A 19,745-nucleotide genomic window follows, 5' to 3' on the forward strand; every position below is an offset into this window, starting at 1 on the left:
CAACAAAAGTAAAAAAAGACAAATTAGACTTTATCAAAAGTTAAAACTTTTTTGCAACACTGTCAACAGAGTAAAAAGGCAACTGTCAGAATGGGAGAAAATATTTGCAAATCACATATCTGATAAAGAGATTAATATCTAAAATATACAAAGAACCCCTAAAACACCTAAAAAAAAAATCACAACTCATTTCAAAAACGGGTAAGGAATTTGAATAGACAGTTCTCCAAAGAAGACATACAAACGGCCAATAAGCAAACAAACAGATGTTCAACATCACTAACTGTTGGAGAAATGCAAATGAAAATCACTTGAGATACTATTTTGTATCCATTAGGATGACTATAATCACAAACAGGGACAGTAATTAGTGCTGGTGAAGCAAGGGTGTGGAGAAACCAGAGCCCTCATGCATTCGTTGCTGCTGTTGTTCAGTCGCTAAGTCATGTCCTACTCTTTGCGACCCTATGAACTACAGCATGCCAGGCTTCCCTGTCCTTCACTATCTCCCAAAATTTGCATTTATGGTCTTTATGATCCAGCTGTCACATCCGTTCACTGCTGGGGGGAATACAGAATTGTGCTATAGCTATGCAAAACAGTCTGCCATTTCCTCAAAACTTTAAACAGAATTTCCCCAAGATCCAGCAATTCCACTCCTAGGAATATACCCAAGAGAACTGAAAAAAGTGACTCAAACATGTACACATACACATACGTTTATAGCAACATTATTCACAGTAGCCAAAGTGAAAAAGCCATATGTCCATCAATAGATGAATGGATAAATAAGATGCTTCCATACAATGGAGGATTATCAGTCATAAAAAGAATGCAGTGCTGATAAAAGGCACAGCATGTATTAACCTCAAAAATATTATGTTAACTAAAAGAAGACAGTCACAAAAAGCCATAATTTGTGTGATTCCATTTGTATGAAATGTCCAGAATAAGCAAATCCACAGATTTGGTAGTTGCCAAGGGTTGGCAGGACAACAGGTGACTTCTAATGGGCATAGGACTTCTTTTTGAGGTGATGAAATCTTCTGGAATTAGACAGTGGTAATGGTTGTACAATCTTACAAATAGATTAAAATCTGCTGGATTATACACTTTAAAAGGGTAAACCTTAGGATATGTATAACTATCTCAATTAGGAAGAAAAAGATGAACTACTTTTGAAATAAAAAGTAAACAGTATCTCCATTTTATTTCACTCCTCTGAAAACTCTAGATGACCCAGCCATTTACCCCAAGGCTCTGTGCATGAGAGAACCCAGCTGGCCAACTCTTCCTACCTTGAGGTGCTGGTGCATGCAGTAACGACACACCTTATGCTTCATTTCATGTGTAACATCGCTGGAGAAGGGAATAAACCCACATTTGGGCTGCAAAACAGATAAGGAAGAAAAAACGGTTAAGGAGAAAACACATACCTTCAGGTAAACATATAACTACAGAACAACGAAGTGAAATTCCCAGGAGAATCAGGAAGTGTTAGCTATAAACATTCCCAAAAGTTGCTTTCATCTTCAGCTCCCAGTGGGAATTGATGCCGCCCTCATTGTATCATATAAATATCTCTTTGCCACTGGAGAATCCACCCAGAACTCTCACTGGAGAAAAACAACAAGGCCTCAGTTGCTGGCTTGACAAAGTGCAACACAGAGTAACCCTGTGTTTTCATCATAAAGAACAACAAGGCTGGAAGGACTCGAGGAATGCCGATCTGTCCCACACTCTCAGCTCCAAGAAGCAGAACCCATGGTCTCTCTGATAAGACTGCGTGAACAGAATGGTGCTCATCTGATGGTTCCTGGGATCCCAGAATGTCTGAAATTCTGGTTGTCTTTTAAAATCCAGAGCTTTCACATACAATATGTAAGACCACTGCCTAGTGTCAGGGCACTGAATCATTTGTGACACCTGAGACATTCGCCTCTGTTTAGAGAAGCAGAACATTGTCCACACTGAACATCCAGAGTGTGAACGCTGAGGGCCAAGAGCAGGACCCAGAAGTCACCACCAGAGGTTTGGAGAAAGGAAACAACGAGATACCTGGGAGGCTTCCTGAGGGAGACTCAGGTGGCCACTCTGGACAGGGAGCCACAGAGTTGAAGCAGGGGAGTGACCCTTATCCAGTAATCACTGACCTCCACTAGACAAGCAACATCCTCTGTAGCCCCCACCTCAAGGTGGGGAAAGTGCACTCCAGGCAGATGACCCATGGATTTACAATTTCTCCTTTTTCCCCAACACCATTTCCCCTTTAACAAATATTCACCTTGATCTCCACACACAGAATCGGCCGGTGCTCTGCAAAATGGTAGGTCTGAAGTCTGGCTAGGTTGGGAAGGCACAGAGCATAACCACTGAGAGTGTCCAGGTCCTTGTCACAGCGAGATTCTAGAAAACGGAGCAAGGAAAATAACTGAGGATCAGTACGAGTGACAAGACAACTCCATGGCAACCTGGACTCCTGTTGGGGAAGGATCAACTCAGCCTCTGCTTTTCAGAGGTCACCTCTAAAGCTTGGGTTATCGTGCCTGAGGAGTCTACGTAAGGACCTAGAGTCACACAAGTATAACGCTGTGATTCCTGGCAGGAGTTTGGACCTCGTAGTACCAGCTCCACCTCCGGAGGGGCTGGAGGCTAAGGCAGCCACACAGGTGGCCAGCTGTGTCTACATGCTCAAGCCCCAGCAAAAACCTTGACCCCTCTTCTTTCAATCTTCTTTTAATCTACATCCCTAAGCCATAACCATGAGAATAATAGTGAGTTCTATGGGTCCTCCTAGCAAATTATCAGACCTGAGGTTGGTCCTGGGGACCCCCAAATATGCAGCTGCCATCAAAAGTGAGAGTGATCTTGGGAACTGCCCCCCAATCCTGTTGACCCCCTTAATCCAGTTCAGAAAGGAAGGCGGCAACAGCCACTACCTTTCTTTTAAAGCTTCCTTCAGAAGATTCAAACACTAATATTTCCTCAGCACTGACTACTAGAAGTTATACTGTAGACAGTCACATAAGATAAGGCCTCTAGATCCCAAGAGAAGTCACCTTTCCTCCTTCCACACAACAAGGCTAGTATGAGTCACTGTTACAACAGGGCACAGTCTTATTACTGTTAAGTAGTATAACTGCCGATTTTAAAACTAATGATGCTACATGGCACTAGTAACTAGAAGGCAGAACCACAGCAGGCCTCAGTCTGTCTAGATGAGGAAAACAGAGCCAAGACACAGGCAGGTTTTGAACAAGGCTGCTGCCTCCTTCCCCTTCATTGGCCATTTCCACCCATGAAGCCCTGCTCCTCACTGCTCCCCAAACCAGGGGCTCCAGGGCACAGTATCCTGTTTTCTTTCATTTTCCTAATCAAATACAGAAAAAATTTCATATTGGCTTACTACACACTCTGACTGCCTGGCTGTGATTTAGGAGGAGACATTTCACTCCTTTACAACATAAATTTTATATCTCTGTCTCTGACTGTGAAAGGCAAAGTTTCAACATGGTTAGTGTCATTACTGTGATGAATAAGTGTAGGGAAAGTACCTGAGGTATGGAGGGAAAATACCTGAGCTGATGGGGGAGAAGTTATGTGAGGTGATGGGGTGATATATGAGGTGATGGGAGGGAGGGTGTGTGAGGTAATGAGGGAAGATATGTGAGGTGATGGGGGAGGTATATGAGGAGATGGTAGAACGGTAGGAGAGGATGTGAGGTGATGGGGGGTGTGGGGAGGTAGGGGGAGGATATTTGAGGTGATGAGGGAAGGTATGGGAGCTGATAGGGGAGAGTATGTGAGGGGATGAGGGAAAATATATGAGGTGATGGGGGATGTATGTGAGGAGACGGGAAGTATGTGAGGTGATGGGGAGAGGTTATGGGAGATAATAAGCAGGGAACACGTAAGGTAATAGGGGAAGGTATGGGAGGTGATGGGGGTTATGTGAGGAGATGGGGGAGGTATGTGAGACAACAGAGTAAGGTATGGGAGGTGATGGGAGACGATATGGGAGATGATGGTGGCAAGTATGCAAGGTGATGGGTGAAGGTATGGGAGGTGATGGGGGTACGTCAGGTGATGAGGGAAGGTATGGGAAGTGATAGGGGAGGCATGGGAGGTGATGTGGGGAGGGATGAGGAGATGGGGGGTATGTGATATGATGGGGAGAGAGTATGGGAGATGATGAGGAAAGGGTTTGGGAAGTGATGGGGGAAGACAAGTAATTGGGGAAGGTAAGGGAGGTGATGGGGGAAGATAGGTAATTGGGGGAAGGTATGGGAGATGATTGAGGAAGGTGATCAGTGTGGTCTGTGAGATGATGGGGGGTATGTGAGGTGATGGAGGAAGGTACTGGAGGTGGTGGGGGGTGCTATGTGTAGTAATTGGTTTGATGGGGGAACATATTAGAGGTGATGGGAAAGGTATGGCCAGTGGGGAAAAGTCAGAAGGTGAAGGGGGAAAGTCTGGGAGGTGAGGAGGAGCAAATATATATGGGGGGTGGGGGGTACATTTCTACTGCTGGGTAATCATGTGTGGTGATGGAGGAAGTTATGTAAGGTGATCCAGTTCCAGTTCAGTCACTCAGTCGTGTCCAACTCTTTATGACACCATGAACCGCAGCATGCCAGGCCTCCCTGTCCATCACCAACTCCCGAAGTTCAGGGAAGTAAGTGAGGTGTATTGGGAGGTACGAAAACTCAAGTCTCCCAGCTTACCTCAAGAGGATAAGCAGGTTGGGTGGTGCTGGCTTCTGAAAGAAGAGCCTCAGGACTGCCCTCCTCTAGGGCCTGGCCCACCCTCCACAGCTCAGGTCTGCTCTGGATTTCTTTTGGACTCCTCCAGACCACCCTAGAGCCCATCTTCCCTTCCCTAACTCTCCTCCAACTCCTTCAGCTACCTTTTGCCCCTCAAAAGCACTTTTATTTTTATGAATTAGTTCTTGGTCATATATTCCCTGCAGTGATCTGTATATCTGACACCCAGAATTGTATTCACAAACTCCTAGGATTTCTACCCCTGAGAACGAAGTTCCTGGCAAAAAAAGTTGCTAAAAACTGTATCTACCTAATATCATACACTTTTCAAACAGAATATTATAAATTTTGTAAGTTAGAAACCCTTACCTGGTCTTTCACATTGTATCTTTAAACAAAGCTGTTTCACAAAATCTAAAGGCAGCTGAACAACTTCCTGTAAGAGCAAATAAGAAATACTCAGTGTGTGTTACACAACAAGGTAAACGCACTTAATGCCACAGAACCGTAGACTTTAAAATGGTTAAAATGGTAAGCTTTATGTTATGTTTATTTTACCACATTAAAAAAACACTCAGTATGTGAGTTTGGGGAATAAAAGCTGCTCTGTTATTTTAAGGACATGTCCAGATTATGTCCAACTCTTTGGGACCCCATGGACTGTAGCCCGCCGGGCTCCTCTGTCCATGGAATTTTCCAGGCAAGAAATACCGGAGTGGGCTGCCATTTCCTTCTCCAGGGGATCTGCCCAACCCAAGGATTGAACCTACATCTCCTGTATCTCCTGCGCTGATTGGTGGATTCCTCACCACTAACGTCTCTGTGCACTAACAGGAACAGGCCCTCCCCAGGGTGGCTGGTGTCCACAATGGCAGTGGCTAGCAGCGTGCCCAGTGTCACCCACAGTCAGTCTCCAGAGAACACTCCCCAGGCAGCTCCTGTGTTCTCACGGCAATCTCATCCTCATTCTCCAGGGGTCTGTGGATGGCAGAGCAGGGGCCTGAGACAGCCCTCTGCCTGCAAAAACTTCCTCACCAGCTGTCTCCTCGGGCAACCTGAGGCTTCTTACATTCCCATCTGAGAAGCAGTTCAAGGAACAGGGTTTGATCAAATATTAATCTCTGGGTAAGGGATTTCCCTTAGCCCAGTGGCTAAGACTCCACACTCCCACATGCAGGGGGGCCAGGGTTTGAGCCCTGGTGAGGAAACTAGACCCCATATGCCACAACTGAAAAGATCCAATAAGGTGCAGCTAAGGATCCCGCTTGCCACAGCAAAGATCAAAGATCCTATGTGCTACAACTAAATCCCAGCACAGCCCAATAAAATAAATAATCTTAAAAAAAATAAATCCCCAGGTGAGACATCCTGTGCCCCCATTAGCTACAAGATGGCCAATATTTGGTGCATTTGGGCAAGAAACAAAGAAGCAACTTCTTTCTGTTTTGCTGTTTCTTTGCAATCTCCCAAACTAAGAGTTTCCATTTAATCCACATTGCTCACCATCTTCCCTGTTTTTCCAGGGTGGCAGAATTCTGACTTCTAAAGAATCTCAATGGGATGGAAGAGACTGGCCTAGAAAGAGGATGCTGGGATCCTGCCCACTGACATGCCAAACCTTCTCCATCACGCCCTGTCGCACCTAACCTCCAACTCCCATGAAGACAGGCCCAGATCAATCCCCAAACCAGCCAGGCAGGGTTGGAGGCAGCATGGCACCAGGGGTGTGTCTGTCTCTCTATCTGAGCCTTGCTCTCACCACTGGGCTAGTCATTTCTTGTCTCAGGACAGAGAAGAGGGAAACGCTCTTAACAGGGCTCCCGTCTAACCTAGCTCAGGTCATCAGTAGGAGGAAACCATATCGTTTACAAATGCTGATTCTGCCTAAATACGGTCTTATCTGGACCACAGACGTGCCCTGTGTCCCACATTCCACGGCGCTGGGCCCGAGTGGCAGTGCTCTCACTACTGCAACCCTGGAGGAAAAGCAGGCTGTGTTTCACTCTGGCAGTGTCTTCACGCGCAGGAGGTATGTCAACAGGGTGAATATTCCCAAAATGTGACCTTGTGAATCCACCTCACAGGCCCTGAGCCTTGTCCACTGTGGACAAACAGAATCAAACTTAGAGTCAGAGCAAGCCCGAGGCCCTGAAGGGACACCCCAGTGTTATTCCCACCTGCCAGGCTGCCACTGGCTGGAACCGCAAGCTCCTCACCACTCTTCTTCACCATTGGCCCCTCCTGGAAGAAAGGTCTAGAGCCCCTAAGTGAGACAGAGAAACACTCCCACTTGGCCAGATGAGCATGCTCTCGCCCCAAGAAGGACACTGATAGTTGGCACACCTGCATTCTCTCAGACACCATTCAGGCCAAGAAGTAGGTGGCACCCAGCACACAGTTACTCAGGCTCTCACAGGAAGTGGGCTTCAGGCTTTCACAATTTAATAGGACAGCTGGGGAGGGGTGGTGTCAGCCCCCAGGATGGCCTCAGTGGCCTTTGCCTCTGTGTGGTCCCATACTGCCTAGAATTGATCTGTGAAGACCCCAGGATGCTGTGGAAATGACAGATACAACTTCTTGACAAATCTTCTCTCAGACTGAGCACAGGAAGAGTCAGGACCGAGTCACAAGGATGCTCAGAGCCCTGCAGAGTCCACATGGGGAGCTGCTGAGGCCCAGTCAACAGGTCAACAGCCAGCATCACACTGCAGGCTCCATGGTTCTGGGCCACCCTGGAAGAGAATCCTTAGCCCCAGTCTTCAGATAAGACCACAGCCCTAAGGAACCCAGAGAAGCACCACCCACAGTACATCCTAAGCTGTCAAAGGAGGACATTTTGCTGTCAGAGCCACTTAAAATTCTACTTTGCCAGGCAATCCTTAAGCTTCAAAGCAACTTTCACTGAACCTTCTTGGTATCATTTTTCTCAAAATGCAGACAAGGTACAGAACTTGCAAAACAGGCAGTACTACTCCCTCTGTTCAAAATGACAAATCTGATCATCTGTTCAGGGTTCTGATCTAAGACAAACAGTAAGGCCAGCAGAAGCAGAGGAGCAGCGGTGATCAAAACCAAGGCATAAGAATGACTGTCCCAGACATGGACCATGGCCATCTGTTCTGAGGGTTGCCAGGATCACAGGGCCACTCCACTGAGGCTTCTTATGCTGCCCTCTCCATGAGCGTCCAAACAGCAGACCCTGCCTGTAACAAGTACTCCTCTCCGTAACTGAGACCAGAAGAAGCCAGCAGCAGAGACCACCTGCTGGCAGGTGGAAACCATCACCCCACGTGAGCTTCAGCTGGGGTCTCCCACGAGACCAGGTCACACCTCCCAGCACAGGGGCCCACTTTCCTCCCTGCCTTGTTCTAAGGTGCCCATCAAAGATCCAGGCTGCTGCCTGGACCTCACTCAAGAGCTCTCACAAACTTGAATGCCCCACCCTGACAGTGGAGTGGTGGAGTCCCAGGGGCCCTGGAAAGTTAAGGTCTGACAAAGTATCTCAGAATCCCATGCTTCTCAGCTAGCAAATGAGAATAACAGGATCTGCTCTGCTATCTCATGGGGCAAAAATGAGAAAAGCACTTGGAAACTCTGTAACTAACATGAGGGGTTACTGTGAAGCACAAACTTTCAAACTATAATTGAGAAGTTGGTATTTTGATACAGAATGTGCCCATGAATTTAGACCATGTTTAAAAAAGATCACTTACCCCACAATGAACATAGTTCTCACCCAAAAACTCTTTCATGACATTTTTGCCAAAGTCCACTATGTTCTGCAGGTGCTGAAATATTTCTTCTGAGGTCTGTAAAAGAGAAGGACAAGAAGGCCTCAGTGCCCGGGAGCTCCTAGAAAGCAGACTCTGGTACCACCACGAGCCCCTGTCACATACAGGGCTGCCACGTACGTGGCCACAAAAAACCACCAGCGGCCCTGGACCCAGAGGAAGGTAAGCCCCACCATGAAGACTACCACACTCAATGGTGTTTCTGTCCCCAAGGGCCCCTGGACCACCTCTGCATTCTCCTCAAGGCCCCATGTGACTCTGAAGCTGTAAGTTTAAGAACCGTACCTGTGGCCCTGCCTTCCTCACACGAGGAACACAGATGGATTCCACCTGTGGCCGATGCACACCTTCTAAGGAGCTTGACTTTAAAAATCTCTCCCATCCAAAAATTACTAGGTATTTAGATTTTATTCTTCAGCCTCTAAATGTAGAAATAAAACACTTTTACCCCAGAGGTTCTTAAAGAGTTGAGAAGCTGTGAGATTTAGGTGAGACAGAAAATCAATCTTGTATCCTTCACTCTGACCCAAGGCAAGACAGAGAAAGGGTTGATCACAGGTCTCACTCAGGAGCGAGAGGGCTGTCTTCTTCAACAGCGGGCTGAGAGGTGCCTGACACATGGCTCAGGTTCTGAGAAGGTTGGTCTGAGCTGCTACACACACACCATAACAGAGGCAGACCACAGCCTGCATCCCAAGGCACTACCGCGTTAGGATGAAGCCTGGCAAAAAGCTCCAGAACACATCCAGTGCTTCCATAGAGCTGTGGCCACAGGCTTCTGACAAAAAGGTCTTATTATTGACAGAATTAACAGACGCAATTCCCCACAAATAATGCAGCTGGCATGACATAGAGCCATTCATATAACAACAACAACAAAAAAAAAAACCCAGCAAACTGTTGACTTGAAAGACATTACCTCAATAAATGTAAACAGGAAGAACTGAAAATAGAGGCATCCAGAGAACTCTGACCCCTCTCCAAGGCTAGGCCCCACAGAGCCCGAGTGGAGAAAGCGGGCAGGGGAGAGGACTAGAGGCCACCTCTGAAATGTTTCTCGTTTCCACCCAGATTCCACAGAAACAGAACCTCCCTGCACGATTCTCTTCAGCAGCTGCACCTGCCCCCCATCCCGAGCCATCTTTCTCTGCGCTGACCACACCGGCCCCAGACCGCACTGCAGTCAGTCCCACTGTGATGGAGGTCCTCAGCTTTCTCCCCTGGTCCCCTCTTCTCATTCTATGAAACTAACCCCCAAGGGTGCCTTCCATTTGCACAATCAGCCACCGTGGCACCCATAAGCCATCCACCGCACCATCTTTTCTGGCTGTTTCACCATAATTCAAATGAGGTGAGGTGGTGACTCGTCTCCAACACCCTGATCCTGAGCCCAATTTCCACTTACCACCCAGCACCACGGCCCTCCCCCCCTGTGCGGGTGTGACCTGCAACTCCAGCCTTTTCTCCCCTTTAAGATAAGAGTCTATACGAATACCATGCTCTCCCCGCGGGCCATGAAATACGAAAGGCTCCCACAGGGCTACTGCATATTGACCACTTAGATAAACACCACGGCAACATCACACCTCAAGGCAGATAGACACTGCAACTTCGGGGTCAGCAGGCATGCAGCAGAACAACAGTGGTTTTCCAAGGGTGCCCACAGTACTTTGCTTGGGTGACTCAGAGAACAGAAACCCGGCACTCCATCTGAACTGCCAGCTGTGACTTGTAACACTGACTGTCTACCACAGCATTACAGACTTCATTTTCATAGCTAGACTTCCATAGATAGGGAAACTAAGGCAGCGGGGTGTAAGGAAATCGCCACGGCAAAGCGAAGGCCTGGCCCTGGGTTTCCCAGTCATAAGCAGAGCTCTCTGAACTAGTCTGGGAGGCTCTTGACTCACTACCCAGGGACTAACCATGATGACCCAGCAGGTCAAAGCACTGGGTCCTGCAGGAATGATGGGCACACTGCTTTCAGCACTGAGTGCTTGTATCAAATTCAAGTTTCTAAAATTAGTATTAATACTTTTGCATCAGAAAAAAAATCAAAGTTTTCTTAAATAATTATTTTAACGATGGGGTGGCAAATCCACCGATCTTACCTTCTTCCTATTAGGAGGAAACTTCAGAAAACGAAGCACCACACAACGCTATTGGAAAATAAAACAGAGTCTGATTAGTACCCACACAAAGCCTGGGGATAAGCGTAGATGGCTGTGGAGAAAAAGCTGTCCTCAGCAGTGCCTGGGACACCCCGTGCCCCAGGGAGGAAGTGAGGGCCATTACTGGGCCACATGTCTGAGGACACAGAGCAACCAGGAAAACCTACGCTCTCTGACCTGGTCAGGCCACTCCCAGTGACTTAAGGAAAAAAGATGCACAGAAGATTTTAGCTACTGCATGAAAAAGGACTGTTACAATTCCAAATAAAATGTAAACAACCTAAATGTCCAACAACAGTAGGATGATAGTTGTTGGACATATTCCAGACCATGGAATACTATGTAGTCATTTACCAGCAAATAGGGAAGATGCATATTTACAGACACAGAGGTATAGCCATCATCATTGATAAGTGAAAAAGATTACAGAATGGGGCTTTCAGAGTGAACCTATTTTTATAAATATGTACATATGTACATGTGTGTGTAATCGAGAATGATGTGTGGGTACAGTGCTATTTAGGTAAAGCTCAAAAATAGGTAAGACTAAGATCTGCACCTGGGATGGTGCCTGAGAAAGGTTCTAGAAGGAAGTGGTCATGAGAATACAGGTCCATGCACTCTGTCATGATCAAGCTGTATACCCATGTATGATGTTATCCCTTGTTTAAAATAAAGTACGTGCATGCTGAGTTTGTATGAACTGTCTGAAAAAACTTCAGAACAGGTAACCATGTGTCCAGGTAGCAACAACTGGGGAACTTAATTTTTTCAAGTTCTGTTTATTTGGGTTTTCCAATTTTTTACAATGCTAATACAACATACATTTCAAAAAAAATACATACAAAAAATATAACATATATTTCAAAAATTTTTTACAATGCTAACATACATGTCCAAAATGTAAAAAAAAAAATAACTTTTTAAACAAGTACAGCCTTTGAAAACAGCCATTCTTCAAGGAAATAACCTGGATGTGTTATGGAGTCTTGGAAATGGGGTAGATTAATTTCATTTGGACAACTTCAGAAACCATTCCCATAGAGACAGAGAGTTTCAGGCAGAAGGGCTTGGTTGGGAACCCAGCCTGTAAAGCAGTGAACAGGAGGAGGGGGAGGTGCAGCAGTTTGGGTACTGTCTCAGCACTGGGGTCCAGGTGGGGCAGGAGGGGCTGGTGATTGAAGAGGCTCAGAAAGTAGAGGTTTAGCACTCAAAACATGGCTGACAGCAAGCAAGGCCCATAGAGACCAGATCCATTTCCCCAGCCCACGGCCCCCCAACACTTCCTCTCCCACTCTGATGACACATACTCCTCTCAAAACCCCAGACAACCATCACCTCCCTGAGCCCCAAGCCCAGACTTGGGGAAGCCAAGGTCAAGGGCATGTACCTGTCCCTCAGTTCAGTTCAGTCGCTCAGTTGTGTCCAACTCTTTGCGACCCCATGGTCTGAAGCACGCCAGGCTTCCCTGTCCATCACCAACTCCTGGAGCTTGCTCAAACTCACGTCCATTGAGTCCAGTGATGCCATCCAGCCATCTCTAACCCCTCCCAAATCCAGGCAGACATTAGTATTCAATCAGGGGAATCAACTGGTCAAGGATTCCATCAAAATTCAAGGAAAAACAAAAGTTGATAATGCAGAAACCTTAATTCTAGGCAACTTCCCAGAAACTCGGGCCCCTAAAAGTACACTCACTTTTTACCTGGACTCCACTATTTCTCAAGACCTATTAAGAAATTCTGAGTGTCATGTTGTGTCTGCTTCAAGGAAAACTGCTTTCTCTACCGACCTGTTTGCCATTTAAAACCATCACCAGAAAATGCCCCACAGGAGCTGCAGTGTCAGCCTTGAAAGCCAGTCTCCACAAACACAAGCACTCAGTGGGCACACCTGTTTTGGACAGCAAGCACTAACTGCCCCCTGTGAGGGTCTGACTGGCCTGAGTTGGTGGCCCTGTGACATGCCCCAAGGCCAGCCATGGGACCAGGCGACACCCATTCAAGTGGACAGAAGCAAAAAGATGAGAAATCAACCTTACCAACCCTGGTTGGCATAAAGACATGGTTAGTTCAAGGTGTAGCAAGACTGACACAACCGCCCACAGGGAGATTCCCATGAAGGAGCCCAAATTAACACCTAATCTGGTAAGCACCAGGGCCCTGCCGCTCACAAAGTTCTAACCAGCTGTGAAGCAACTGAAGCTAGATGTTTAAAATACACCTCCTCCATCGTGTCTAGGGTAAATGTCAAGAACATGAAGAGAAAGGGATGAGACTAAGAAGAGAGGCTTAAGAAGGGTTCCTGCACGGTCCGGGGCAGAGGCCGCTCTTCCCTGCTCCCAAGTAGGACAGGGAACCTTAGGCGGGCCCACTCTTCTGTCCTTTAGGATAGAAAAGTGCGGAGTGCTCTGTTATGCCTTGAAACACTAGATGAAAACCAAAGATTTCAACAAGACTGAAAAAGTCAGTGAATGGAGAAATGACACATATAAATACACACACACGTCAAAAAATCTCAAAATGTATATAACACTCTACTTATAAAAGAAGGAGATGGACTTGCCAGGTGGTCCAGTGCTTAAGAATCCGCCTGCCAATGCAGGGAAAACAGGTTTGATCCCTGCTCGGGGAAGATCCCACATGCAATGGGGCAACTAAGCCCATGCGCCACAACTACAGAGCCTGTGTTCTAGAACTTGCTCTAGAAGCCATGAGCCGCCACTACGGAGTCTGCATGCTGCCAACGACTGAAGCCTGTGGGCCCCAGAGCCTGCGTTCTGCAAGGAAGAGTAGGCCCCACTCCTTACAACTAGAGAAAGCCCACACACAGCAACAAAGACCCAGCGCAACCAAAAATAAATTTTAAAAGAGTAGAAAGCATTCAGTGAGGGTCCCAGGCTGGGGTGGGGGAGGACTGGCATGTTATGTGCCAGGACCTAGGATGTGCTCTTTGATCCCCTCTGAAAACCCATCCAAGTCATCCAAATACAAGACATCAGCAAAGTCTGGCTCATAACAGCTCTAAAAGCACAACCATATGAATGTCTGACAGCACAGGAACTCTGGCTGCCTGGTGCTCTGCAGTCTTGTGTGTGTGTGTGAAGAAGTATCTATATATTTATGCTGTAGAGTTGAGAGAAAAGGCAGACAACAAAAACAGACAGATACCATTCTTAAGAATTCAATAAAAACATGTTATAGAAAGAAGTGCATCAAGTGTTAACAAAAATTATTTTTGCTAGTAGGGAAATGCTGGATGCTTTTTACTTTCTTCCTTCTAATATTCTGTATTTTCTGGGGGTGGTGAGAGGAACTAATGATTGGCGTTAAACAGAAATAAAAGAATACAAAAACAATATAGTAAGAGGGTCACCTACCCATGTGAAGCCCAAGCGAGGAAATTCGTGGGTGGAATTAAGACTCCAGGATCTCTCGGTAAAGGTAAGGTATGACGTGATAAGCTGCTGAAGCCTCGCTGCTGGAGGACAAGCTTAAGTCAAGTCTTCCTCCAGAGTGAGGATATTACCCAGGACAGGACCCCAAGAAAACCCCAGGGAAGCAGAGATCAGGCAACTTTCAAGGGAAAAGAAGGCAGATAAACACAGCAACAGAAGAACAGAGCCTCAGGGTGCTGCCCCAGGCACCCCAAAATGGCTCAGCCCTGCTTCCTGGTGAGGCCACCACTCAGACACCCCACCCAGCCATTGTCCAGATCTTCCACCAGAACACCTGTGATAGAATGTCAGGCCAGGTCACTTGCGTCCACTGAAACAACCAGAAGCACACCGCAGTTCCAAAAGAGGGATGAGAGGGACAAGACGTGGGACAGTGTGGGGCTGACAGCTTCAGACGGAACAGATGGAGGGACAGGTGAGGCACTTCACAGACAGCAGCCCAAGACTCTGAAGGGAGGCCAGACAGGAAGTGGGGACAGCAGCTGCCTGGACTAGGAAGGGCACTTTCCTTCCCGAGTTTCATCTGTCTGTGTGGACCCACAGCTGCCACAGGCCTGGAGCAGACACAGACGCAAGTCATGAGGTGGGAGACAGAACAGTGGAGGTGTCAGTCCAGGTGGCATTTACAGGCAGGACACTCAGGGACTGCAGCAGAAGAGGAGCTCAGCAGGTTCCTAAAGGACGGAAAATCCAACAGCAAGAAGAGAAGCAGAATGTTTTGTAAAGACAAACCACAAGTGCATGCAAAGTACAGTGAGGGTGACAGAGAGGCATCCAAGTCCAAGGGGAGGCTTTAAAGTCCCAGGCTCTCCAAGGCCACATGATGGCCACAGAGCAGGTGTCCAAACAAAGCAAGGGGTGGGTGACCCAGAGCTGTGGTCCTGTCCTTCTGCAGCACAGAGAAACTTTGCTTACCTTCCTGGTAAAAGGGGCAGCTGCCGTCCTGACTGAGTTCTGACTGAGGAGGAAGAAGGTTATCATCATGGTGGGGGAAGTGACCATGCCACCTTAGGATACCAGGCCTAGACTGGCAGACCTCCAAACGCCAGGAAGGCAGAGCTCAGCACTCACCAAGGCCAGGACTGAAAACCACCAAAGAGAGAATGTCTTGGAAGAACCAAATCCTAACCATTCAACTGCAGGTGATCCCAGGGATAAAGACAGGGCTACATGCAGAGTTCTTCAATGAGACGTCACCAAGAAAGAAGTCTCATCAGCTTTACCAACCTGTATGAATACCATCAAAAACCTCAAATACAGAATAAGTTACTTGTTTAAAAAAAATACTATAGGCAACAGAACATTAAAATATCTAACTTTCTACTAGATTCAAGAGAAAATTAAGCCCAGGATTTGGGAATATGTCTTTAAAAAAAAAGAACAATTCTTCTCTGCTTCTAATATCTCCATTAAGAAGTATGATCTACAAATCAGAAATCCTAAAACACAAAAGAGAAACACACAGCCCCTGACTGCTTGAACCTCACATCTTCGGGGCCCACACAAACATCCCAGGGCATCAAAACGATTGCAGAAACAATCTGAAGCCCGATCAGAGTCTTAGAAAGGACATAAACCCTGAAAGATCAGGAACAAACTTTTGATAAAAGATCTCGGTTGCCAAGTCTTTCATGTTACCTCTGTCAATAAGGAGGAAAACATCCCAACAGGTTAGTGTGATAAAGGGAGTGGGCCCCTACTTCCCCTGCATCCCAGAGGTGAGGGGAGATGGGGGGCAGCTCAGTGCCTGGGGAGGAACCTCTGCCTGGCCTGCCCTGGGTGACTTCCCCCACTGAAGGCAGTTAAGAGATCAAGTGACAAACCAGTCTTACAGTGACCTTCACAGGACAGGCCACCAAGCCAAAATCAACAAGACCAAGGGGAAGAAGGGTCACTGCAGACGTAAAAGCAACACTACCTGAAGAGAAATCCAACGTGGCAGCAACGCACTTGAGGGCTCCCCTGGGCTTCACGACCACAGCTCAGCATAAGCAGAGGTACGGTGCAGCCTGAGGGTGCTGCAGTAAGGAAAGGAAAGTCTGTGCCCACAAAGGAAATGCCCTTGCCCAAGACCCCCCACAGGGTCAGTGCCAGGGACTCCAGGCACTAGCATACACAGCCCAGTTGGCCACAGCCTTTGAGCACTGCAGAGGGCCGCTGCCAGGGCCAAGGGCCAGTGCCTGGGAGAAGGTTCAACTGCACAGCCAGTCCGAAGAATGCCGAGCACTGGGCCATGGGAAAGTTGACAGCAACCTGTCAAGAATTGGCCTACCATTCAGTCATCTCTTACTGCCCAACCCTGAATACATCCTCACACTACAGCCCTCCTTGGGTCTGCACTTAACTCCTCCATATCCAGGTCCCATTTTCTGCAAATCCTGTGCTCCCAGAAGTCTCCCAACCCACCAAGCTGGAAGACTGACTGTGTCTCATCCTACGTTCCTTCAGTACAGATGCCAGACCTTAGGACTGGCTGGCTGAAGCTATGTCAGGCTTTGACACTGGAAGGGACAGGGGATGGACGTGTCACTTTTTAGTTCAGTTCAGTTGCTCAGTCGTGTCTGATTCTTTGCGATCCCATGGACCATAGCACGCCAGGCTTCCCTGTCCATCACCAAGTCGCGGAGCTTGGTCAAACTCATGTCCATTGAGTCGGTGATGTCATCCAACCATCTCATCCTCTGTCGCCCCCTTCTCCTCTTGCCTTCAATCTTTCCCAGCTTCAGGGTCTTTTCCAAGGAGCCACTTCTTCACATCAGGTGGCCAAAGTATTGGAGTTTCAGCTTCAGCATCAGTCCTTCCAATGATATTCAGGACTGATTTCCTTTAGGATGGACTGCCTCATCGCTTTTTAAGGAACTTTCAATTCTGAAAGTAGATGATGCCCTCTCTGAGGAAGTGACCATCTCCCAGTCTGAACAAAGCCTGGTAAGGGTCACACTCTACTTCAGAGTGAATGAGGTGGGTCTGGAGAGTCCACCCATGGGAGCAGGAATCCACGTTCTCACTCATCCACCTTCTTCTATCCCACTCACACACACCCTCTCCTTGGGCACAGTGGACCCTGAAAGCTGCCTTCCAGGGCTCCCTCTCCCTCCCTGGTCCTCAAGGCCCAAGCGAAGTCCACAGGTTTCTCAATACGCAAGGGGCATAATTCTCCCTTCACTCAGTGCCTCCACGTGGTGGGAACGTTTCCTTACAAGACCGGTTGTGATCATAATCTTCAAATGATAACAACAACCAAGCAGGAACGAGCACAGCAACAAAGATGCAGATTTAACATAAAGAATGAAGAGAACAGGTAACAGAGCAGCCTGATGACTCAGTCTAAAGGAATAAGAAACATGACCTTAACAACTGAAGCTGGGCAACAAGGGAAGGGGCCGCTGCCCTAGAGAGCAGACACATGCTTGTCAGGGACAACGGAGAAGGCATCTGAGTGCCCAAGGCCCGGTGTCCTTTTACTCTGAGTCTGGAAATTGCTCCTTCATCTGATGCTATTTTTGAAACTCAGTTCATTAGCTAAAAGAAGTCTTAATTAGCTTTACATAAAATGAAGATACACCATGTAGTCTTACTGAGGAACTGGAATATGAGTATTTGAATTGTGAAAGGATGCACGGGGTCACACAATATTCAAACGGCAAAAGGGACTCATGCTGGAAGATCTGGTGCTTTGCCCAACTCTGAAACACAAAAAGGCCCAGCAGACTGCACAGAGAAGAACGGCTTCAGGTTAAGCCTTGTCAATTATTAATTATCCTAAAGATCTTGAGCAAAGCCTGCAGTCTTCTTCAGTTTTCCAACAGTGCGAATGGGTAACAAAACACAGAACACAGGGGCCACCTGGGTGACTGCAGCTTACCCTCCAGCTGCCCCAGTGCACCCAGCTTGAGAACAAGAGCAGGACACCACTCAGCTCTTGAGTCAATCACCCTGTAGGAGCTGTTGGGCTGGGTCAGAGCTCCTCCTAACCACTGAGCCAAGTGAGGATGATAGTTATCACTTGCATAACTTGTCCAGCTCATCTTTCTAGCAATTCCGCAAAGGGGATTCTGTTACCAGTTCCACTGGACAAATGCAGAAACTGAACCTAAGCCAGTCAGTGGTAGAACCGGGATTCCACCCAGCTCTGTGTAAATGCAACTCCCATCCTCTTAAGCCCTCAGTGACACCTATTGGTTCCTCCCCCAGCCCATCACATTCCTGCCTGACTGAATCAGACAGCAAGATGTCAGAGAGATCCGGGCCTTTACACAAACCCACAAGCTTCTCTTCCTGGATTCAACTCACTGAGAGTCCTTACCGCACTCTCTGAAACTGAATAAAGAAAGGGAAATTCTTTAAATTCTAAAAGATTCTGGAGAAGAACCTGTAGACAATGCTCCATTAATATTAACAGCAGTAGAACAGCAATTCCCTGCATTTCAGAGGCTGAACTCCCTCGGTGCTTGGGGAGTTCAAGCACCCCCAAGCACTTTGCTTCTTCCTCCGGAGCTTGCCCGTAACCTCTATCTTGCCTAAGACTACACCGGGCGTCCTCACTGCGGCTGGGCAGACGGAGGCGGTCCCGTGTGAGACCAGGGTGGGCGGCGTTGGGAGTACACGGAACAGACCCAGGGGGAGGAGGTAACACTGGAGGAACAGGGAACCGATCTGGATGGAGGGGAACGCTGGGGAGACACGGCACCAACCTAGAGGGAGGAGGAGAGCGCTGGGGAGACGAGGAACTGATCTGGGGGAAGGCGGTGACACAAATCTGAGGCAGAACCGACCCGACAGGGTAGTGATGCTGAGGCGAGACGAAACTTATCTATCCGAGAGGCAGTGACACTCGGGGAACGCGCAACCGATCGGGAGAAGGGCTGCTGGGGAACCGATCCGGGGGCAGTCGGTGGAGGGGATGCAGAACTGACCTGAACTGAAGGGGTTCTTGGGGGACGCGTCACCCCCCCGGAAGTAGGGTGAGGGCCCTGAACCTCGCCGACAGGCCACCGCTCACCTGCGCATGGGCCACCACTAGGCTCTTGTTGCCTTCACCGTGGTACCGCCATTCATTCTCGTCCATCTTCCCCTCGTCCATCCCACGGTGCGGCCGTGGAGCCTTGCGGGGCCGCGAGCTGGAGGCCGCTGGTTTGCCTGGGCACCAGCCGCCGCCGACCGGGCAGCAGCGCCTGTCACCCGCCACCTCCACCAGATCCAGCGCCGGGACTCGCAGGCGCGGGCCACCGGAAGTCACGCCCCCGAAGCTTTCACTGCCTAGCCGGGCAACTTCCGGGTTCGCGCCGGCTGCTCATCTACCGTCCACTGAGGCAGATGGGCTGGCGGCCATCTTAGGTACTGGCATAGTGCCTCACTTCCGGAGCGCGGTCTTAAGAATCTGAAGGAAGGTTTCCGGCCTGGGCGCCGGAAGTGAGGCAAGCGGGAGGAGCAGGCGTGTCCCTGTCGTCCAGAAGTGGCCGGCTGATGAACCGGAGTCCAGGCGGGTTGTGGGTGGAGTTGTACCGGCGGGCTAGCAGTCTAGGGGGTCCCGGCAGGGGTAGGAGCTGGAGAGGGGGCGGTC

At 48.4% G+C, this 19,745-nt stretch overlaps 1 protein-coding gene across 2 annotated transcripts in view; it reads right to left on the reverse strand.

Annotated features, from left to right (window-relative positions):
• Positions 1-19,528, reverse strand: part of IPPK (inositol-pentakisphosphate 2-kinase) — a 61,976-nt gene extending 42,448 nt beyond the window's left edge. Inside the window, exons 1-6 of one of the 2 annotated variants that reach the window (XM_088838128.1) lie at positions 19,185-19,528; positions 10,666-10,713; positions 8,477-8,572; positions 5,133-5,199; positions 2,285-2,406; positions 1,299-1,388 (exon numbers count right to left, since the gene is read on the reverse strand). In XM_088838128.1, the coding sequence (XP_088694254.1) occupies positions 1,299-1,388; positions 2,285-2,406; positions 5,133-5,199; positions 8,477-8,572; positions 10,666-10,713; positions 19,185-19,265 (504 nt within the window). In that variant the 5' untranslated portion in view covers positions 19,266-19,528. The remainder of the gene's footprint in view (positions 1-1,298; positions 1,389-2,284; positions 2,407-5,132; positions 5,200-8,476; positions 8,573-10,665; positions 10,714-19,184) is intronic. The other variant, XM_088838129.1, reaches the window with a different exon arrangement.
• Positions 19,529-19,745: the final 217 nt, after the last annotated feature.

Source organism: Moschus berezovskii, chromosome 7, assembly GCF_049115385.1.
Source record: "Moschus berezovskii isolate FMDL1 chromosome 7, NW_MosBer_1.0, whole genome shotgun sequence".
NCBI classification, from domain to species: domain Eukaryota; kingdom Metazoa; phylum Chordata; class Mammalia; order Artiodactyla; family Moschidae; genus Moschus; species Moschus berezovskii.